This window comes from Pelodiscus sinensis, chromosome 1 (assembly GCF_052426305.1).
Source record: "Pelodiscus sinensis isolate ZL-2025 chromosome 1, ASM5242630v1, whole genome shotgun sequence".
In the NCBI taxonomy this organism is placed as follows: Eukaryota; Metazoa; Chordata; order Testudines; family Trionychidae; genus Pelodiscus; species Pelodiscus sinensis.
The window spans coordinates 188520250-188544268 of record NC_143052.1 but is presented as its reverse complement, the minus strand read 5'-3'; the positions used below and the strand labels follow the sequence as shown (position 1 = coordinate 188544268).

The 24019-nt window shown below is 43.5% G+C and overlaps 1 protein-coding gene across 4 annotated transcripts in view; it reads left to right on the top strand.

The window, feature by feature from the left end:
* Nucleotides 1–22333, top strand: part of LOC102460115 (trifunctional purine biosynthetic protein adenosine-3) — a 56385-nt gene extending 34052 nt beyond the window's left edge. For 3 of the 4 annotated variants that reach the window (XM_075911201.2, XM_006126027.5, XM_075911210.2), the window contains 9 exons: nucleotides 5439–5637; nucleotides 7047–7298; nucleotides 7639–7791; nucleotides 10959–11162; nucleotides 11474–11605; nucleotides 12357–12487; nucleotides 16199–16340; nucleotides 17324–17439; nucleotides 19726–22333. In XM_075911201.2, coding sequence (XP_075767316.2) covers nucleotides 5439–5637; nucleotides 7047–7298; nucleotides 7639–7791; nucleotides 10959–11162; nucleotides 11474–11605; nucleotides 12357–12487; nucleotides 16199–16340; nucleotides 17324–17439; nucleotides 19726–19923 — 1527 coding nt within the window. In that variant the 3' untranslated portion in view covers nucleotides 19924–22333. Of the gene's footprint in view, nucleotides 1–5438; nucleotides 5638–7046; nucleotides 7299–7638; nucleotides 7792–10958; nucleotides 11163–11473; nucleotides 11606–12356; nucleotides 12488–15954; nucleotides 16000–16198; nucleotides 16341–17323; nucleotides 17440–19725 lie in introns of those variants that run through there. The other variant, XM_089773809.1, reaches the window with a different exon arrangement.
* The last annotated feature ends 1686 nt before the right edge of the window (nucleotides 22334–24019 follow it).

Genomic DNA, 24019 nt, shown 5'->3' with positions numbered 1-24019 from the left:
AAAAGCTTCCTCTTTCTGACCCCTGTTCAGCTAAGTACATGACTAATAAGCAAATGAGAAACCCCATTGAAATCAGGGATTGCTCATGCTTAAAATTAGGCATGTATTTAAATGCCTTGCTAATTCAGCGCCTCCATCTCTACCACTCAATGGCCAATCACCAAGCCAAACAATCAGACTGTATAATGGCCATTTTATATTTGCACAATGATTGGACCATTTCACTCAGAGTGCATTTTTTACTCCATAATTAAATTAAAAAAGAACATTCCCTAAAATACTATCTTAAGACAGATTCATGGAGCTTTGCTGGTTTCCAGCTGATTATCTGTTCCATAGTTTTTTATCATTCTGCTGTAGAGATGTTAATGTGTTACTGCATGAATTAGAGTTTTTGCTGGGTCTTTCAGTTATTTTTGTTCACACCAAAGACATTTTTTTGAGCTAAGCTCCCAGCTCTGAAATGTAAAGAGTAGGGCCATGTTACCTACATTCTCAAAACTCTGTTGGGAATCTCAGGTGCACAAATAATTGAGGTGTAAATGAGTGATCATCCAAATCTCTGTACTTTCATAAATGTTTATTATTATTAAAATCAAAGAATTCTATGTCCAACTCTTCAGCAGTTGAAAAAGCTGGAAATAGAAATGTATGTTGAGATTCAAAGTGGTTGAAACTATAGTAAAGAGCAGACTTGTCAGACACAAAGATGAACATAATTTGTGGGGAATAGTCAACATGTTTTTTTTTTTTTTTGTAAAAGGAAATCATGCCTAACCAATTTACTAAATTTTTTTGAGGCAGTCAACAAGCATGTGGCAAGGGGGATCCAATGGATATAGTGTACTTAGATTTTCAGGAAGCCTTTGCTTAAGAGTCTTTGATGAGGGACCTTGACAGAGTAAGCTGTCATGGGATAAGAGGGAAGATCTTTTCATGGGTTGGTAACTGGTTAAAATATACGAAACAAAGGGTATGAATAAATGGTAAGTTTTCAGAATGGAGAGAGGTAACTAGTGGTGTCCTCCAGGGGTCTGTACCAGAACCAGTCCTATTCAACATATTCATAAATGATGTGGAGAAAGGGGGGTAATCAGTGAGGTGGCAAAATTTGAAGATGATACAATATTGCTCAAGATAATTAAGTGCACAGCAGACCGTAAAGAGCTTCAAAGGGATCTCACAAAACTGGGTGACTGGGCAACAGACGGGCAGATTAAATTCATTATTGATAAGTGCAATGTAATGCTCATTGGAAAACATAATCCCAACTATACGCATAAAATTATGGGGTCTAAATTACCAATCAAGAGAGAACTCTTGGAGTCATTGTGGATAGTTCTCAGAAAACATCCACTCAATGTACAGTGGCAGCCAAAAAGAGCAAACAGAATGTTGGGAAGGGATAGATAATAAGACTGAAAAGATCATAAGAACATAAGAACGGCCGTACTGGGTCAGACCAAAGGTCCATCTAGCCCAGTATCCTGTCTACCGACAGTGGCCAGCATCAGGTGCCCCAGAGAGGGTTGACCGAAGACAATGATCAAGCGATTTGTCTCCTGCCATCCCTCTCCAGCCTCTGACAAACAGAGGCCAAGACACCATTTTATCCCCTGGCTAATATGGACCTAACCTCCATGAATTTATCCAGCTTCTCTTTAAACTCTGTTATAGTCCTAGCCTTCACCGCCTCCTCTGGCAAGGAGTTCCACAGGTTGACAACACGCTGTGTGAAGAAGAACTTCCTTTTATTGTTTTAAACCTGCTACCCATTAATTTCATTTGGTGTCCTCTAGTTCTTCTATTATGGGAACTAATATGGGATCATAATGCTGCATTATAAATCCATGGCACACCCTCATCTTGAATACTGTCTGCAGATGTGGTTGCCTCATCTAAAAAAAATTGGAATTGAAAGGTTCTGAAAAGAACAACAGAAATTATTAGGGGTAGGGAATGGCTTCCATATGAGGAGAGATGAACAATACTAGAACTTTTCAGCTTGGAGCAGCGGTGACTAAGGGGTGAAGGATATGATAGAGGTCTATAAAATCATGACTAGTGCAAAGAAAGTAAATCAGGACAGTTATTTACTACTTCCCATAATGTAAGAAGTAGGTGTTACCAAATGAAATTAGTAGGCAACAGATTTAAAAGAAAGAAAAGGAAATATTACTTCACAAAATGCACAGCCAACCTGTGGAACTTCCTATTGGAGGATGTTGTGAAAACCAAGATTTTAATAGGGTTCAAAAAAGAACTATATACATTCATGGGGGATAGGTCCACCAATGGCTTTTAGCCAGGATAGGCAGGAGTGGTATCCATTCCCAACCCTGATAAACGGAGGCTAGGAACAACAGGGAATGGATCACTTGGTGATTACCTGTTCTGTTCATTCCCTCTGGGTTCTGGTGCTGGCCACTATGAGAAGACAGGATAGTGGGCTAGATAGATCCAATATGGCCATTCTTATGTTCTTATGCTAATTTTTATTTTTAAAGTGAAAATAATTTGAGAGTTTAGAGAAGGAAAGCCATCAAACCTATTTTCTTATTCACTCAGAGTGATGTTATACCATAGACACCAATTTTGTGGGTGTTCCCTAAGTGTGGGTTTAGCGCCCACTGGCAGCGAGCTGCCCACCACCATCCCAGCATCTCCTGTCTGCCACCACACCGCACCACAATCACCTGATTTACAGAATGCAAGAGGTGCTGGGAGGGAGAAGGAGGAGCAGGGACAGGATGTGTTTAGGGGAAGAGGTGGGACAAGGTGGAGTGGGACCTGTGGCGGAGCTGGGGGTTTGAGCATGTGCTAGGTCCAAAGGAAGCCTGTGCCTGTGTGTTATCTATCTTTTATGTATACCTGCATGATCTTTTGAGGGTCCTTCCTTTCCTCGTCCCTCCCTTTCTCTGATGGTTAATGTGGATTGAAACAGAATGGGGAACTCTTCGTATCAGGATGTGCATGTGGGAGCACTCCTTACCCAAACCAGAAAAAGGCAGCTACTAGGAAGCTGTGTTCTGTCCACTTCTGCCTTTGAACCCTACTCTCCTTACTCCTATTTCATGTTAAATCCACCTATTGTATCTTGTCTGATTTTTAGATTATAAAAAACAACAATTAGTCTGATAGCACTTTATAGACTAACAAAACATGTAGATGGTATCATGAGCTTTCTTGGGCACAGCCCACTTCTTCAGATGACCGAAGTGCTGAGTTTAGGATGTGCAGACCCAAAATAAATAGGAGAGAAGGGGAAGGAGAGGAAAAAAAAGTGTGGGGGGGAGAGACAGGGAGCAGAGGGTATAGAAAATAGGGGGGTTAAGGGAATCAGTGAGCATCTGAAGATTGGGTAGTTAAAATGAAGCAAATAAGAATCAAAGTCAATTGATAGTATCCTTCCTGACATAGGAACTTATCTATAGAGCCAAATATATAGAGAAGCATTGAAATTCGAGTTCATCCACAAATTCAATTTGCATGCTAATGGATTCAATTGTGATGAAGGCTGGTTGGGGCACTATCTACTTAATTTTCAATAGAGGTGCAAACAGCTCTTAGTATCCTCCCTGACAGGAATTTACATGATCAACTGACTTTGATTCTTATCTGCTTCGTTTTAACTACCCAATCTTCAGATAGTCACTGATTCCCTTAACCCCCCTATTTTCTATACCCTCTGCTCCCTGTCTCCCTCCCCCCCACCCCTTTCTTTTTCTCTCCCCCCCCCCCTTCTCTCCTATTTATTTTGGGTCTGCACATCCTAAACTCAGCACTCGGATCATCTGACAAAGTGGGCTGTGCCCACAAAAGCTCATGATACCATCTACGTGTTTTGTTAGTCTATAAAGTGCTATCAGACCAATAGTCTGTACAGAAAAAAACAACAAACTCGGCTACCCCCTGAAGTTTTAGATTATAATTTTTTGGGGGCAGAACCATCTCTTATGCTGTGTTTGTGTAGTACCTGCCACAATGGACTCCCTCTTTTGATTGCATATTCTACATGCTACTGCATTACTATTATTGCTACTAATAATGTCGTGACTCAGTTTTTTGGAACTTGTTCAGTCATTTATATTCTTTTGCTTAGGAAATAGGGGAAAAGTTTCTTGTACTTGTTGTACTTGGTCCAGAAAAGCGTAGTCCCAAGAATCAAATGTTGTAAAGTCCTGCTGTTTCACACTCACTACATCACTGTAGCTGACATGCTAAAATCCACCCATGTCTCTTGTTCATAGCAAGGGATCGTGGGCATGCTGTGTTAACTTCCATGGGAGCTATGAGCGGTTAATGCCTTGGAAATCAATCTCAGTAGTGTCAGCTCTCACAATTTAATCACAAGTCTTACAATGTTTGATACTTAAAGCCTCAGTTCAGGGAGGCAAGGGATTATATTAAAGATTACTAATGTTAATCTTTACAAATTTTATAGTACATTTCTAGCCCTGATAGTATAATTTGAAAATGCAACCTGAATGTTTGCGTTCTTAGTTTTGAATCTTTAGATTACAAACAGCCAAACTGTATTTGTTTTAAAATTACGTGATTAATTATACTTTTTTAAGATTTGGAGGTGGCAGTACAGCAAGCTGCTTATTTAGGGGTCTGAGTATGGACATAGGCACCAAGATTTAGACACACGATCATTTTGGCATTAACCTCTCTTTGTCTCAGGTTCTTCAATCTACCAAAATGGGTTTGATAATATTCTTTCTCCACCAGGTGCGTGCTGTGGCTCTTAACACATGTATATTTGCAAAATGCTATGAGATCCTTTTATATGAGTTGCTCTAGCAGTGAAATGAACAGGTTGAACCTCTCTAATCCAGCGCACACTGGTCTGGCAACATCCGTGATCCAGCATGATTTTAGTTAGCCATATGACCACTTATCATGGGGGTGTCGTCAATTTTTTTTAAGTCTTTCTCAATTTTATTTATCATTCATTCTCTGTCCCAAAAAAGCTTCTGTCATTTCTTGAAATCTAGTGGTCTGTGCATTACTTATTGGTGGTCTGGGGAGATTGGGATGGTCATATGATTCTTCCTTGTTTTCAACTGCTACATTGCACTAAAGAAACCTGAAACCTTTTACTTTTTTTTTTTTTTTTCCCTTCACGTAAGCAATTGCTATAGTTGCACAGGAATATTAACCAGTTGCCATCGGGAGGAGGAAGTATCCTTGAGAACCACTCTAGTTAGATGTGACTCATACTGTGATTGACATCTCCCTCCCCACAAAAATAAGAGATTTAGATAAAGGATACACCCTAATTTGATGGCACTGACAATATTAGGGGTTTTTCAGAAAGTATCCACTTGAAGTGACATTTGTGCTTTGACATTGTCTGGGAAACATCGCAGCTGTTGATGTGTGTTTTAATTCATACAAAAATTACAAACCGGTCTCTCCCTGTCTTGTTACAGATTGCACAGATGTGTAAGAAACATGACACCATTGGCCAGGACTTGGTTGCCATGTGTGTCAATGACATCCTGGCTCAAGGAGCAGAGCCCCTTTTCTTCCTCGATTATTTTGCCTGTGGGAAACTTGATGTTGGAGTGGCTCAAGCAGTCATTGCAGGAATAACTGAAGCGTGTAAAAAGGCAGGATGCGCTCTCTTGGGTATGAGCACTCCCCTCCTATGAGGATTTGAAAATTTGTGCACTGCACTTTTTTAAAGCTGTTTTTTAGTGTTTTCTGTCCATGCTGTCTTGAGAGGGGGCCGTGAACCGAAACTTGGTGAGACTGATTAACTGCCTATGCCTTATGATATGGAGTCTCCACCCACCTTTCTAGCACCTTTGTACTGTTTGTTCACAAATACTGCGTGTAGTTCCAGAGTCGATCTTTTTAAAATGTTCTTTCTCTGTCCCTTTAATTTCAAGTCAAGTCTTGTCCTCCTCGGCTTAGAGAATGGTGAATGAATACATTAAAAAGGAAGCTCCTCAAATTTCCCACGTGATTTCCAGAATGCATCATGTGATGTTTCTTGAGCAAATGAGTCTCCTACATTGTATTATTTCCCTCTCTCCCCCCCCCCCACACACACATCACCAGACCTGTTCAAACCACTAATTTATCCAGACATTTTGTTACATGAGAGAGCTACTTTTAAACACATCAGGTCTTATCTAACACTAGGCAAAAAAAAGAAGTTACAACAAACTATAACAGCTGTACTGTCAGTTCATCTACATATAGCAACTGTCTCACTTTGAAAGGCTTATTTGTACAAAATGGTCACAACACCTAGGAAAAGGTCTTTAGCTCAGGTATGGGTGAATGTTGCAATCTATAAGCCATAAGCATTGCAGCTGCACTGATTCAGTTAGCCTCGATAACTCCATTCCATAATGCTCTGCCATGTGTTTAGAAGTTACTGAAAAAACCTCTGCTCCCAGTAGCAGTTTTGGGCACTGTGGTATAGACACATTGGAGTGTACTGATACAACCAGGACTGTAAGGCCTTCTGTGTATGGATGTGCCTGCCTGGTTCTGCCAAGTGGTGTTGCTGTCTGGATACACTAAACTATTGGGAAGAGAGTGAAACAATTGATTATTTAATACATTCAGCATCCTTGAATACAGGTTCCTGTGTAGCATGGCCACACCCCAGAGGGGAATTAAACCTTTGATAGAAGGCACTCTTAAATACCCAACCCAATGACAAAAATCTGTGTGAACAAATGTAAGTATATAGTATTTTAACCCTAATTATCAGAAATCAGGATTTCCTGACATTCCAATTTGCCTATCAGTTTCAACAATAGGAGCTGCAGTCCTGTGACAAATGCTATTTGTTTTTTTTTGTTTTTTTGTTTTTTTTGTCTTTTTTTAATATTAGATTTTTTTTTTTAAAACATGGTGCAGTCTACAAGGACTTCTCTCCTGTTTGGACCAGAAGCCATAAACATTGCTTCTGTTTACCCCTGTGCATTCCTTTGCATCAGATTGGAAACACTTTAAAATCGTATGTATATTGATCACAATGTCTTTCACTCTCATTCTTTTTCCTTCCCTGTCCCGTGCAGGAGGAGAGACTGCTGAAATGCCTGGCATGTATCTGCCTGGGGAGTACGACCTCGCTGGATTTGCAGTTGGTGCTGTGGAACGAGAACAGATGCTCCCCCAACTGGAGAGAGTTGCTGATGGGGATGTTGTCATTGGAATAGCTTCCTCTGGAGTTCACAGCAATGGCTTTAGCCTTGTAAGGAAGATTGTAAAAAACTCAACTTTAGATTTCACTTCTCCTTCAGTTGGTGGCTGTGGTGACCAGACATTAGGTACCATCACTAATACAAATATCTCTTCTCATGAAGTATAACATCATGATTGTTTTTCCAACATCTTTTTTTTTTAATGATTCCACTATTACTTGGCTATATTCTTTCCCTTTTCTCTAAATTAAAAATACTGAAACAAGTAAGGGTGGGAGCAGATGGGTAATAACACTGGTCTATAATATAGAAATTAGAGCATTTTTCTCTTTCACTTCAATTCATTCTACAATACAGTCATTGCTTTCCAATGTCTTGTAGATGGATATTTTTAGGCTTCTTTGATTTAATTCAATGTGCATTTATTTGTATGTTGTAATCCAGTCTTTTTCATTTACATTCACAGGAGAACTACTGTTAACCCCAACTAAAATCTACAGTAAAACTTTGTTGCCTGTCCTTCGTTCAGGGCATGTTAAGGCTTATGCCCACATCACTGGAGGGGGTCTGTTGGAAAATATCCCCAGAGTTCTGCCAGAATCATTTGGCGTGGTTTTAGGTAAGGAAGCAAAATGGACCTAATATTAAAATTATGCATTTGGGGGGGGGGGGTATATAGTTGCAGGGATGGACCTGAAAAGCCCATCGACGTGGTATAAGGCAGTGCCAGGCAACATATGGCCCATTGCAATACTCTAGGTTGCCAGTATCCTGCCCTCGGGCAGATTCCCTGGCTGCTGCGACCCCACAGGCCACTCAAAGAGGCTGGCTGCTGGCGCCTGTATGCTTGTCTTTGCGCGGTGTGCACCCCTGGGGCAGGCCTCCGTGCACTGCTCTTGCCTCCAGCACACTCCTCTCAGTTCTCAATGGCTAAAAACTGGCCAATGGGAACTTTTTGGGCTGTGCTTGCAGGCACACGCAGCAACCCGTCCACAAGGGACATGCCTTTCCAAGATTCACACACTGGCACCAGCAGTCGGCTGCTTTGAGTGGCAGGCCACTCGGCCGCCAGCCAAGAGCTGCCTTGGGTAAGCACCTCCTAGCCAGAACCTGCTCCTGGCACCCTATCCCCTCCCACACCCAACTCCCTGCCCCAGGTCGCAACGTCTGAATCCTCCTGCACCTCTGTCCCAGGTCACAACCCAAAGCCTCTGCACCCTTTCCTACATACCTCCCCCAGGTCAGAATCCTCTCGTGCATTCAAACCCCTTCCCAGATCCTGCATTTCCTGCACCCCAATCTCCTGTCCTAGGTCACAGCTCCCTCCTTCACCCAATCTCCCTCCCATACTCCCTCCTGTACCCAACTTCTGTATCAGACCCCATACTCCCTCCATTAATGCAATAGACAAATGTGGCCCTTGACCACTTAACAAATTCTTGGAGTGGTCCTCCATCAAAAATTATAGCCCACCTTGGTACAAGGTAAATCCATACTTTCCATTTGCATTTCTAGAACACCATTCATTTTTATTAAATCTTTAAATTGAATTTTCCCTTTCACTCAGAATGCCTATAAAGTACCTTGTAGCCTTAAGATTGGAATCTCTTCTCCCTCAAACTCTATATTTTGGGTTAAGTTTGTTTAAGGAACCAAATGGTTTAAAAACAACCAAAAGAGAGTTGCTTGCATCCTGTAACATTATGCAAGGTCTGCTCAGTCTAAATTGTTTGAGACCCTTTTGCTGTGCCTTAGAATGCAATTAGTACAGGCAGTCCCCGGGTTACATACAAGATAGGGACTGTAGGTTTGTACTTAAGTTGAATCTGTATGGAAGTCGGAACTGGCGTCAGCCGCTGCTGAAACTGATCAGTTTCAACCGCGGCTGAATCTGGATGCCAGTTCTGACTTGCATACAGATTCAACTTAAGAACCCCAGGCGTCCCCAAGTCAGCTGCTGCTGAAACTGATCAGCGGTTGATTCCAGGAAGCCTGGGGCAGAGCAACTCTGCCTCGGGCTTCCTGTAGTCAGAGCTGGTCAGTTTCAGCAGCGGCTGACTTGGGGACGCCTGGGGCAGAGCAGCAGGGGTGCTGCTGGGTTGGTCCGGAGCGGCGCTGCGGGACCATCCCGGCAGCCCCCAGCTGCTCTACCCCAGGGGTAGGCAGGAAAAGCCTGGTCTGCTGGGGGGGGGGAGGGGCGCACTAGCTGTACCCTCCCCCCCCAGCAGACCAGGGAGATGGGGGTGGCGGGACCGCCCAAGTCCTCCACAGCTTTGCTCCATCTCCCTGGTCTGCTGACCTGGGAGACGCGGAGCAAAGCCGCAGAGCACACGGGCAGCAGGACAATCCAGGCGCGCCACGGCTGTCCCACTGCTGGCGTGCTCCGAGGCTTTGCTCCCCATCTCCCTGGTCTGCTGGTCAGACCAGGGAGATGGGGAGCAAAGCCACGGAGAACGCCCGCAGCAGGACAGCCCAAGCGCGCCCGGGCTGTCCCGCTGTGGGCGTGCTCCAAGGCTTTGCTCCTGTCCCCCTGGTCTGCTGGAGGGGTCCAGCAAAGCCGCTGGATCCCCCCAGCAGACCAGGGGGACAGGAGCAAAACCGCCCAGGCGGCGGGGGTCCCAACTGGGCGGCTTTGCTCCCAGGCAAACAAGCAAAGCCGCCCAGGCGGCGGCTTTGCTCGGGCGTCCCGGGTCTCCTGGGGGGGTCCAGCGGCTTTGCTGGACCCCCCCAGCAGACCAGGGAGACCGGGAGAAGCTTTTCTCACCCCGGAGGACACGGGTGGCGACCCGCCGCCCGTGAGCTCCAGGGCGAGAAAAGCCCCCGTTCGTAAGTCGGGGACTGCCTGTAGTTCACATGTTAGGAAGAATGTGTGCATAACATCCTGATCATGGTTCTTTGCACTTTGACACCCACCTTTCTGAAATCTCACACCATTTTACGTACATGAATTAAACATTGTAATAACCTATTGTCATGTTGTTATTCACATTTCACAAGCAAGCAACTGTTGCCACAGCAAAGTTAAGTGACATGTTCAAGAGCACACAGTGTTTATAGCAGGTGCAGCGTAGAACAGAGAACTCATGACTCCCTGTTCCACGTTCTAAATAATAAATTGTACTTCCTTCCACAGACTGAGATAATCAAATCTCATTTATTAAGAGTACATCACTTCTGTACTCTAAAATCTGTTGAATACTAGTTCATGAAAACTCGGGCATACCATTTTAAATATAACATGAAAAAAAATCTACTCCCTTTTTAATTCCATCATGCAGACTTGTTCAGCAATGTGGCGCCTGCTGTGTACCAGTCAATTTTGCCATGATGGGAAAGGGATCTTGTCTCTTGGTATTTGACGAGCCCTCTCTCATTTTATAGCCTATCACTGCAGTCGTCTTCCCAGGAGAGGATGACTAACAGGAGCACCTGCTGAAGCATTCTCAAAGCCTCTTCTTAACTATTAACAAATGGGTCACAGTTGAGTGACCTTATTCATTTAATACATTCTGAGGGCTGAACCACATTTCTCCCACATCCCAGACCCTGCCGATTGAGATAGTAAGAGACATGGATTGGGAACTAAATCCAGTTCTTCTAGATTGCAGCAGAAATCACTGGACTGAGACTGCTCCGGGTCTGATCATTTTTGCATTTATAATTCATATCCAGAAAATCTGGCTCTTGATATTCTAGGAATTGAAGTATTTGTGTCCAACATCATCTTTTCTGTTCAACACTTGCATTGTACTTCAACAAGCAATTTACAGCTTCCGCCTTTTTCAGATGCTCACAGTTGGCGGATACCTGAGATCTTCTCCTGGCTCCAAAAAGAGGGGAACCTCTCGGAAGAGGAGATGGCCCGTACATTTAATTGTGGGATTGGCGCGGTCTTGGTGGTGGAGAAGCAGCTGGCTCAGCAGGTTCTGAAGGATGTACAGAGGCATGAGGAAGCTTGGCGGATAGGGAAAGTCATCTCCCAACACAGAGGTACTGCATTCTCATTTACCTAGGGCTAGATCCTCAGTGAAAATCAGTGAAGCTACATGATAGTTAGCTGAGGAGTTGGTCCATAGATACTCTATCATGTTTGCTCTATTGGTGTGTTTATATGATAGTCCTGAAGACTCCGGTTACAGTGCATAAAACACATGCTTAGCAGCGTTTGATAAATGAGCGTTAGTTTTGAAATTGTGAGAAACAAGAAGTGCTGTTGGTCTAATTCTCAGACGTGCTAATGTCCTTTTATGTCCTCTGTATTTCTGTTTGTTTACATGTAATACCCTTTTTTTCCCATTAAGAATCTGCCCGTGTTGAAGTCAATAATCTGCTTCAAGCCTTGCAAGCAAACAGTTTACAGTTTTTCCACAACTGTATCCAAGACAAAACCCAGACAAGCAAAGTGAAGGTGGCTGTTCTCATCTCTGGAACAGGTGAGGCTTTTGCATTCTTTGCAGCAAGGTACAACATAGGCTATTGAAAAAGACATTTAGGCCCAGAACCAAAACTGCATTAAGTTACTTTAAGTGTTCCTATGGTTTTCAGTGAGCTTTCAGTCAGGTGCCTAGAGATTGATGGTAAGGAACAACTCCTTAGGGCAGGCAGAACAGATTTTTGTCTTAGGCCATTTTGAATCAGATATCCGATGATCATTACCTACTATTGCAAACTCTGAGATGCCTACATATGTAGCTTTTGCTCACATTTTATATCATCTCCAAGTAATCAACCAGCTGATCAGAGGGATGCAACAGTTTTCAAACTGATCAAACTTTCATACTGCATTATATAGACATGCAGGCAGCCCAAAATGTAAGAAATGCAGCATAGTTCATGCACTGGAAAGTTTGTTTTACAAATGCCTAACTTATGAAACCATATTATGTGTACGTGTACACACACACACACACACACACACACACACACACACACACACACACACACACACACACACACACACACACACACACACACACACACACACACACACACACACAGATAGAGATTAGAGATAGAGATTAGAGAGAGAGATCCAAGCCAGTACTCACTAAGGTAAATGGAAAGATACCCATTGACTTCAGGGGGCCACTCCTACATTGCTGTTTGTAAAAGTCGTCTCAGAATGTTCAATATATTTACCCTCTAAGGAACACTTTGTCTTTATTTTTTCTTTTTCCTTTTTAGGCACAAACCTTGAAGCCCTAATAACTAGCACAAAAAAGCCAACTAGCTATGCACAGATAGTTCTTGTCATTTCTAACAAGTCCGGTGTGGAAGGGTTAAGAAGAGCGGAAAGAGCTGGCATTCCTACAAAAGTAAGCAGTGTTTCACCTTTTGAATTAGATTTTACTATTTCACTGCTGTGGAAAACTAGCCAAGAATGAATAATATTTATAGGGGAGAGGTGGAGCTGGAGCACAAGACTGGAAGCCAGAAACTCCAGAATTCTTCTGCTGCTGTCTGTGCCCTTGGAAAAATTACTTAACTTCTCTATGGGTACGTCAAGACTACAGGGTTTTGTCGACAGAAGTTTTGTCGACAGATACTGTCGACAAAGCTTCTGTCGACAAAGAGCGTCTAGACTACATTCAGTTCTGTCGACAAAGCAAGATGCTTTGTCGACAAAACCCTGTAGTCTAGACACAACCCTACATGCAATAACACCTTCTGTCGACAGAACTCTGTCGACAGAAGGCGTTATGCCTCGTAAAATGAGGTTTACCAGCGTCGACAAAACTGCTGAGTTCTGTCGATGTTATGTTGACAGAACTCAGCGGTAGTGTAGACGCAGGTATAGTTTTGTCGACAAAAGTCCACTTTTGTCGACAAAACTCTGTAGTCTAGACACACCCTAAGTCTCCCATCTATAGGCTACTTTTAGTTCCATCTTAGAGGTATTACTGGGATTTTTTTATGGAGTGTGCCTAGAAACCCGTACCATTGTTAATATTGCAAACCACTTGAAATTAAATCCCTGTTCTCTCTTTCTAAGGGTACGTCTATACAGCAGGCAGTTATTTCAAAACAATGTCAAAATATTGTCAAGCTGGAGGACTTCTTACTCCAACTCCTGTAACCCTCATTGTACGAGGAGTAAGGGAGGTTGGAGGAAGAGTGCTCTGTTTCGAAATAAGTGCTGTATAGACGCTCCCAGTTTTGAAATAAGCTATGCAATTGACGTAGCTCAATTTGCATAGCTTATTTCACGTTAAGCTCTGCTGTGCAGACACACCTTACCACTTCCTCCTTCCGCCCCACACCTATATCTTTCACTTCCAGAGCTGATATTTTCTTTGCTTGGGGTCTCTTCAGAGATGACTATTTATTATTAAAGTTTGAACAAAATCAATTTGTTTTGTTTTTAAATTCAGCTGTGGTAAGAAAATACGTATGTTTCAGACAATGTTATCGCCCACATGGCTACAGTTTAAAAATAGCATGGAGAAAGTCCTTGTTCAGGGTTTATGTATTTTTGTTTGGTTTGCAAAAAATATTTTATCAATTGGGCCTAATTCTTCATTTTGTATAATGTAAGATCTGCCATTGATTTCAACTGCAGCATGATCTGATGCTTAAACAGTTACTCATTTTTATTATTACTATTTGCATGATATTAGACAGACAAGATGGGTGAGATTGTATCTCTTCCCCGATTTCCCTCTTTCCCCCCTCCCCATGGTGTCTGTGATCTGGACTCTATAGTATTAATGCCATATTAATATATAATAAGGGTGAGATCTATAAAGGGACTGCGGCATTGCGAGGCTCAGTGTCACAACACCTAATTTCTAGGTACCTAGAAAATCACTAAAACAGCACTCCACAGAGCTTGAGTTGGGCACCGAGGCTCCCTATCCAATACACAGGGCGAGAGGAGCATCTCTGAACACAGCTGGCACAGTAGATGGGGAGCTGCCTATGCAAGCCAGTGGCAATGCTGACAAGAGCTGCACTCCTCCCATCTCTTGGAGACAGGCTGCAGGGAGACATCAGGGTCCAGTCACATAGTCAAGCATCTTAGGTGCCTAAAGAGTTTCTTACAGGAATGACTTAGGCATCTGACTCACTTCTCATGAAATGGAAGGTGAGAAGGAAGTGGCAGTACCTACCTTATAGCTTTTTAGCCCAGCAGTTAGTGCACTTACCTGGGATGTGAGAGTAACCTGTTCAGTCCCCCCGCAGTCCCTGGCAAAGGGGAGGCAAGATTTGAAGAGGGACTCCCACCTCTCAGAAGAGTGTTCTACCCACTGAGCTATGGGACCTTCTGATGCAGGATTCTCTACCTTTCCTATGGATGGTGTTACCCAGTGGATAAGCAACACTAGTGTGATTGGAGCAGAGGGACTGAGCCCTGAGTCTCCTACTTCACTGGTAGGTGCCCTAACCAGTAGACTGCAGCAGCATTCTCCAGTGCTCCGGCCCAATGACTGTTTTAAGTCTTTTACATACAGTAGAACAGTCCTGAGGGCCGGATTGAGAGTGGGTATGATTCTGGAGCCCTATGATTAGGGCACTCGCCTGGGAGGGAGGCAGGAGACCTGGAGTCCAGTGCTTGAGTTTCTGTCACTTTCATTATTTATCCACAGTGGAATGAATAGCTTCAACAGGCAAGGCAGAGAGAGCCCCACAACAAAGCTAACTCAGGACTTAGAGCACATTCCTGAGAGGTGGTAGGACCCTTTTCAAATCTTTCTCCCCCTCTCTGAGAAGGGGGCATTGAACCTGGGTCTCCCACATCACAGGCAAGTACTCTAACCGCTGGGCTAAAAGTTACAGTATGAACCACACTTGGTCCCATAGGCATACTCAGAAGTTGCATACAGCATTGGACCCTGCATGTAACTGAGGTGTGCAGTGAGCTATCTTCTGCTTCATGAATCACTTTGAGGCTTAAGCAGGAGATGGGTGTCCAGCTGCCTGGGGGGGGCAGCAGGGATCAGTAGGTGTATTCTGGATCCCACCCTCAGAGACAGTCTCTGTCTTGAAGAGCTCACAATCTAAACGGACAAGACAGAGTGGGAAGGAAAACAGGCTCTCAGAGGTGAAGTGACTTGTGAAGGGTTTCAAGAGGGATAAGGGATCTTTCAGAAAAGGCTTTATTTTCTGCAAGATCAGCATCTAGACTGGCGCTTTTCTCCAGCAAAGCTCCGTGCCGAAAAAAAGTGGCAGCCATTTTTATGCTAATGAAGCGGGGAAGATTTAAATCCCTGCTTCATTAGCAATTGCGATACATCTAATTTACATCCCTTTTATGAAAAAGGGATGATGTCTAGAAGTAGCCAATTGTGGTTTTTTTGTAAATGTCATTGATATTTAACAGGCCTCATTATTTTAAAGATATGGATATTTTAAGAAAATAATTTGATGGTTTAGTTTAATTTTAATATTCACATTTAAATATGGAATGTGTGTCTTTAGTTGAGTAAACTGTAATTAGAGCAGTCCTCATTCTTGTTCACCCCTACCCAGCTGTTCCTTCTTAGCATGTCTATTATTAGCCCTCCAGCCTTTTGAGGTGCCCTGTGTTGTGTGTGTTTTAAAAGGGGGAGGATGGAGGCAGAGAAGAAACTTATTTTGCATTTTAAACTGATTTAAGGTTTGCATTGGATTAAACCCCATAGATTGCTTTATGGCCTCATATCAACTGAAGCTGGATAAGCCAGTTGAAGGGTTAGGGTGTTTGTTATAATTTTCAGGTAATTACTAATAATGAATCGTTAATGGTACAAATCCTGTAGCCTTAATCTGAGTTTAAACAGACAAAATTCCCACTGCTTTCCAGATTAATTTGGCTCAATATGGTCTGAGCTGAAAACTACAGGATTTGATTTATTACTTACCCACATTTCTGAAGTGCCCATCCTTGTAGCATCTGGACACCCTTCTTTGATCATGTATGGAGATTGAGATTTTTTTTATTACAGTGCGGTATTTCAACATGTTCTTGTTGTATGAGAGTGTAAATTAATCCCACATTTATGTCTCTGTTTCTCTCTCTCTCTCTCCTTTTTGTTTGGATATTGTAGGTAATTGACCATAAACTGTATGGAAGTCGCATAGAATTTGATAATGCAGTTGATAAAGTCCTTGAAGAATTCTCAGTTGAACTTATCTGTCTTGCAGGATTTATGAGGATTTTGTCTGGTCCCTTTGTCAAAAAGTGGGATGGTAAATAAGCTGTTTTAATGTATATTTCCAAACACAACAAAAGACATTTTGCAGCTACAGTTAAGCATTGTACCGAGTCTGGGGGTATGTCTAGACTGCAACCCTCTGTCGGCAGAGGAATGCAGATTAGGCAAGTTGACATTGCAAATGAGGCAGGGATTTAAATATCCGGTGCCTAATTTGCATAAACATGGCCACCACGTTTTGCCGACTCAGCACTTTGTCAGCAAAAAGCGGCAGTCTAGAGGGGCATCTGTTGAGAAAGAAAGCCTTTTTCGACAGATCCTGGACACCTCCTTGCAGGCAGAACTGCTGGGGACAGTTCTTGTACATTTCAAAGAGCGAGGCGCAGCACACGGGACGCCACTGCTTCCTCTACCCTCCGTGGAGATAGTGCTGGGGGAACCAGCTTGTAAGCCAGCTGCTCCCAGCACTGGCTCCTGCTCTCTCCCCCCCTTCCCCTCCCAGGCTGCCTCTCTCTGATAGAGTCGGCAAGGGGTGGGAGATAAGCGACTAGTCAAGTGACTACTCAGCTATCCAATAAGCTTATGTTTATCGGGTAGTTGACTAGTCACTTACATCCTAGCACTTATACTAATTTAGGACCAGAGGGACTACTCAATGACATTGGAAGCTGAGCAATTTTTATAAGTCCTAAGAATATCTATCATGTTAAAACCGTAGGCATGTGATGGAGTTGGAAATCCCCAACCAAACCAAGGGAAGAGGACACTACCAAAAAGAACAAGCAACTATAAATAAATGACAGCTATGGCAGAGATTATTGGGACATGTGTACAACATATGTGCTCACGTTTTATTGTTCCCAACCTTGATCAGCTGAAAATGAGACAGGGTAGAAAATAGATTCCTGATGAGCTTTGGTCTGCCCTTTTTTAATTCTGGTTAATAATGAGGTATTTACTTGATGTTTAAGCTTTTGAAATGAGAGTTAAAAGATGATTTCATTTATAATTTTCTAGGAAAAATTCTGAATATACATCCATCTTTACTACCTTCTTTTAAGGGAGCAAATGCCCATAAATTGGTGTTAGAAGCTGGAGTCCGAGTCACTGGCTGTACTGTGCACTTTGTAGCTGTAAGTACATCATTCATTTCTAACAGAAACAACAAACAGCTCTGAAAATCTTGGCTGGAATAATTCCTATGTCAAAACTATCCTTAGTACAAATGGTTAGATAAATAGTGTGGTGAATTCTTTAGAATGTTGTGCCTTGGGGCAATCGGAAATAAATACTATACTAGAATTCAGTCTTTATCTACACTTGCTTTTTTCTATGCAGCTTCTTACCATTGGCAACAGTGTTGCTCCACCAGTTGTCATATCAGTGGGAGTGATAACATATGCAAAACCTTAGTGATCAGCAGCATTTTTACCACTTATATGTTTCCAAGTCCTGTGGGGTTTTTTTGGGTTTTGTTTTTCTTTTAATCATGATCCTCACTTTGTTTAGAGTTCTTCTCAGAGCTTCAGTTGCTGGAATCAAGGAAGATCTGAGAAGCTCAGCATTCATTAAAAAAAATTGTTCTAGCCCTCATGCTTGCAGAGAAAAGCCTGAAGCTGTGGAGTGACTGTAACCTAAAGGACCATACCCTAACAGGCAAAGAAAAGAACCCTAAACGTATCAGCTTTGTAAAAGTCATAATATTTTTCTATAAACACTTGAGGTTGGCCATATTGCCACCATGCTGTCAGGACCTGCTTTGAGCAGCATAATCAAACATCTTAATCCCAGCTCTTGATCAGTTATAAGAAATTCAGAAGACCTGGCGTCCTAATTTCCTGGTGCCAATATTTCTGTCTTGACACCAATTTAGTCCAAATTTTTTAATCAAATAGCCGTACAGATTGAACCTCTCTCATCCAGGACTCTCTGGTCCAGCAGGACCACAGAGGTTGCTAGACCAGAGAGACCTGGCCCCAGAGGTTGAGAGTGGCTGGGAGCAGACCCAGTCTGGATGGCAGCAGCCTGCAGGGTCAGTGATTGGGGGTGGATAGCCCCGGGAGCAGCTGCTGTCATATGGGGGAGAGGTCAGGGAATCCTGGGAGCAGCTATTGCCACGCGCACAGGGCCAGGGCACCCTGTAATAATTCTGCATGATGCTAGGATGGCAGAGTTGACATCCACAGAGAACATTGTTCATCTGGATTCCTGTTTCACTGGCTCAGTTCTCTGTTGTAAATAAATATTTTTCAGTTAATTGCCACGTTAACCTCTCCTTCCCTCGTATTTTAGAAGTGTGTTACAAATTTCATAGAGTTGAGGAGCTTTGACTTCTCACCATTTGTGAAGAAAGCTGGTGGATAATTAATTTAATTCAGAAGCAAGATTTTTTTTTTCTTATCAGGTTTGAAAGCAAAGGGATGCAGCTTCCTCATTAAGTCCTTGAAATCATCCTCCCACTCCTATAGCTGCTTAAGAGATCTATAAGAGGAGGCAAAGAGTTCAGTCCTTTCAGACATGAATGTGATTCTGTTCCTCCATAGTATATCACTGTAGCATTTCCACAAAGAAAAGGAACCCCTGAGAGACAGTTCATAGAGGCTATGTCTGCACTGGAAGAGTTCTTGCGCAAAAACTTATTGCGCAAAAGCGCGTCCACACCTCCAAGTGCATCACTTTTACACAAGAGAGCATCCACACTGCATGATTGCTCTTGTGCAAGAAAATTCTGATGGCCATTCACAGAATGGCCATCAGAGCACCTGTGCTTTTTTGGATAGGCTCTATTTGCGCAAGAAACTCCTGCGGAGCAAGAGCTGTAGTGCAAAAAGGAGTTATGCCTTGTAGAAGGAGGAATACCTACACTGCAAAAAGGCCTCCGTTCTTTCGATTGTAGATTTTCTTGTGCTGGAGATGTGGATGCTCCATGAGTTTTTGCACAAAAACCTTGTAGTGTAGTGTAGCCAGAGTGTAGAGAACATTGCTGATCACGCAGGAAATAATTTAGAGGTAGAAAGACCTTTTGGGTCACTTACTTCATTGACAAGGAAATAGATTATAATTTTCTGTTGTAAATATACCTGCATTTTGTCTAGTCCAGTTAGCCATGGCACATAAGCCATGTAATTCCCTTGCATCTGTGGGATGCTATTCCTCACCTTCACAGAAATGTTGCAGATGTTTTCGTGGCATTCACTTTGGGTCTACCTGCTTCCATTCTTGGAACTCCCAGCAATCTCCTGTGGATCAAGGTGACCACACTGTATTTTCTGCACACCTTACAGATGAATGTTATTACATACATATTTCCTGTGATAAACGGTACTTTAAGTAACCAGAGCAAATTAACTGTCCTACTTTTCTGCATCTTCTCTTCCCTTTCTTTCAGCTTACAGTAGTCTGGATTTTCTTTTTTTCAGGAGGAAGTTGATGCGGGAGCTATAGTTTTTCAAGAGGCAGTTCCTGTAAAGATTGGAGACACAGAGGAGACCTTGTCAGAAAGAGTAAAAGAAGCGGAGCACAGAGCCTTCCCTGCTGCTTTGCAACTGGTAGCCAGTAAAGCAGTGTGCCTAGGAGAAAATGGCAAGATCTGCTGGAATTTAGAACAGCAGAATTGAGAAGGCTCCTGGACATAGTAGTGGAACCACCGTATTCAGAGGACAGAACATAGCAACTGCACAGTTACTTTTATGCTGCTTTTATAAAGTGCATTTTAGTGTAACATTTCCCATGGCATTCCAGCAGGATCTGCAAATTCTCTCAAGTGCTACTGCTCCAAACAAGAGACAAGAAACCCAAAAATGGGAAGGGAGGGGACTTAATTTTTTAAAAATGCTGTGATGCTATAGATCTCACTATCAGCTACCATCACTAATTATGATCGCTTTTTCCACTGGCCTCTCAGTTCACCTTTTAACAGTACTTTGACTCTGCATTTGGCAGTCTAGACTAGCATAGCCAAAGAATCAAAGATTTAAGCATCTCTGGGTTTCCTTATGAAAAGATCATAGTAGTTGAAGTTCATTAGTCAGTATTACTCTCTGAATGTTTTGATGGAATTGTAGGAAAAAACCCTGTATTTGTTGACAGAGGCTGTGAAAAGTCTTTTCAGGACAACTGTGAGCACCAATGGAATGGAGGAGAAAGTGGGTGGTACCATGGTGTTAACTGATCAAAATGACTCTAGTCATGCCAAAAGAAGGAAATTGCCCTTATAACACAATCTTTCTTTAAAGAAAATGTTGGAAGTGGATTTTGCTTTTGCAGATTGTGTGGCCCCTGATTTTTCTGTGGGTCAGCACCCCATGACCCAAAAAAGTTTCCCCACTCCTTGCTCGTGTGTGAGAGAGCGAGAGACAGAGAGTGTTTTTTTTCCTGCTGGATAACAGAATGACATCATCAAGAGGTTCTGTCAGTGAAGTGAAAATGGCCAAAGAGACAGGGTAGGCGAGCGTAGCGAGGTGAGGGCGCAGCTCTCTAGTAAAAGTGGAAAATATATATATATTTTTCAGCAAACATTACAGGAAGTTTGATTTTTGTATCAATACATGGACATTGCAGAATGCCAATTTGTGTAGAATGTGTCTCTACCAGTTATTTCCAGTGACGGGAACACAGGCTATGTCTACATTAGGAAGGTTTGGTTACACAAGTCCTGTCAACATGCAAAAGTTGCCAAAAGTGAAAACGGGTCAAACCAGTTTTTTTGCCTCCCATTGTTGATATTTCTCGGCCACATGGTTTTACTTCAGAGGTCAGCTACCAGGCACGCATGCCACAAAGGGCACACAAGCTGATTGCCTGAGGCATGCGGGGCAGGAGCTCAGCCTCTCCCGCCCAGGAGCTCATGCTGTGGCTCTAGCCTGCAGCTCCAATTTTCTGATGGGGGGGGATGGGGGGCCCACAACATTTTGGCACATGAGGCGGGGAGCTCAAATGCCCCCATGCCCCCTAGCTTGGACCAAAAATTGGAAAGGTCTCGATTCTGCTGCCTTCCTGTTCTACTCCTCTCATGGCACTGCTCTGCTACCTACTCCAATAAAGAAGAACTAACACCTTAAAATGCCTTGTTCAAAAAGTGTGAACTAGTGGTGCGCACAGTCTGACACCTGAGGCAGCCGCTTCAGTTTGCCTCATGGTAAGCCCAACCCTGTGGGGGAGGGGTCAGGGAGTCCCTTCCCCAGCACCCTTCTTTGTCCAGCTAGGCTGGAGCCAACCCCAGGCTCTGCCTGCCTAGCCCCAGAGCTGCAGCCTGCAGGCAAAAGGCGGGTCTGGGCAGGGAAGAGACTGCCCCCCTCCCTGCTCCTCTCCTCACCCCAGCGCTGCCCTGTCAGTGAGTGTGCTGGGGCACAGGGATGTGGGGCAGGATGGGAAGGAGCATAGGTTGCACTGAGGGTGGATGGGGTGATTCAGGGGTTCAGGCTGCGGGGGCAGGGGATCAGGCTGGGGGTGATCATGGGGCAAGACTGGAGCAGAGGGAAGATGAGAGGGAGATATAATTTTATTTTGCAGACGCTGCACTTTCTTTGCCTCCCTCCCCAACTAGCTATTTGGCTGCATTCTCACCCTCTCACCTTTTCTGTGTTACTCCCCTTACCCCCAAACCGCCTCTTGCACCCCCACACCCTCTCCTGCCACCAAAGTCCCTTGCAGACCTTTCTGTCCTTCCTCCGTCCTGGATCCCTATCCCATTCGCTGACATTGAACCCCTCATTTTTGTTCTCACCTCAGAGTCTAGGGGGTCCACAAAATCCACTGACTCTGGAACCCCAGAAAAGTAAATCTGGCATATGAGAAGCCCTTAAACTCAGGCCTCCCTGTCCCTTCCCTCACCTGGTGTGGGCTGGAGTGCTGGAAAAGTGAGGTGTCTCAGTTGGGGACCACATCAGTGAGGGTTGGGGGGCTTTGGAGGAGGCTTTTTTGCTTCTCACTTGAGTGGTCTCCAGATTTTTCTGTGGGTTAGTGACCCCTCAACACAAAAAAAAAGTTTCCTCCCCCGCCATAAATAAAGGAAAGATTAAAACCTTTTGTATTGGACATAATATTTTACTGTATTTAAAATGAAGTTTGATAAACTAATATGAGAAAGTTAACAACAAATGGGCTGGTAGCACTTTATAGACTAACAACACATGTAGATGGGATCATGAGCTTTCCTGGGTACAGCCCACATCCTAAACTGTTAACTCTGGTCATCTGAAGAAGTGAGCTGTGCCCACGAAAGCTCATGATCCCATCTACATGTTTTCTTAGTCTATAAAGTGCTACCAGACATTTTGTTGTTTTTTTCTGTAACAACTGGTAGTCTGTGGAAAGGTTTACATTGCCACAGGTGGTCCATGAGGCATGTGATAGAGAGAGCCCCTTGCCCGCTGCCAGGAGAGTTGCATGGCCCAGGGCAGGAGGGTTAAATCTTAGCATGTCACTTGGGAAAGGCTGCTGACCCTTGTGTTACTCTGTCAAGAGGGTGCTAGCAACGTGGTAAGCATCCCACAGTGCAGTGTTGTAGGAAGGCAGAGCTGATCCCAGTGCTGCTTGGGATTCCCTCATAGTTCTGTGAGCTCTCTGTCCTAAAGAATATCAAAGCAGCACAGCAGTCTCTCCAGCCCTCCCCCTGCAGCAGCAGAACAGAAACATTCCAAGGATTTGCTTTTTGTTTGTTCCCCAAATGGAGCCGCTCACTCACCTGTCAGATACTTCCTGGAGCAGCAGAGATCACAAAACACTGAGCACAGCCAAGAAGACAGATGTGGGATACTGAGAGAAGCCAATTGTCTCAAAACAAACAACAGAGTCCACACTGGTTCTTTGTCAGCAGTAAAGGGAGAAGAAAAGACAAAAGTCTCTTGCAGGGCTGGAAGTTTTTTGTTGCCAAAACTGAGAGTTTTTCCCAATAAAAGTCACGTTGCAGTGTAAAAGCAATTTGTGGTGACAAATTGTGCCAGTGTACACAAGCCCTCAGTTTATCGCCATCACATATAACAAACTATATTGTGTTCCGGTGAGCAACCACCACAGAAAGAAAGCAGGCCATATCATTTCACTTTGGCAAGGTGCTCATCAAGCTGGACCTGTGTTCCTGGGAAAACTAGGAATTTAGAAAGTAAAAACACAGCACTAACCATAAATGTATAGGGACAATCCCCACCCTAAACCAAACGCTTACAAAGGCAAGGATGAATATTCCTGGATATCATGGGGTACCTGTTATGTACAGACCCAGCATTGGCGAAGGAGTAGTATTCCATAAGCTCTTTTGAGAGGGGGGGTTAAATATTATTAATCCCCCTGTAAAAACAGCTGCTCATTGACATGACTTTTGTTCCCTGTTAGAGTGCAGAACATGCCAAATCAAGCCTTTTTGCAGATCAGCTTAAAGGAAATACAAACACACAGTGAGACACCACCTCTGTTAACTATTGCCAAAGCTCCCTGCTTGACTGTCAGCAATGGGATAGGTTATATGGATTTGAATATATTACTGTATCTTTCAAGATTGATTCCATCTTTTACAAATCCGTGCAGGGGGTAGACTGAGGTCAAACTAAACTAGTGAATTACCTCAAGGCCTCCATTTTCAACCAGTGGGCTATCACTCTGGGATACTATATCCCCCCCCCTTCCTACTGACTTTAAAGCTAACAAAGTCTCTTTGAATTTTTTTGTTTTTAAAGAAAACAAATCAGAAACACAATAGCACGCACAGCTATTACA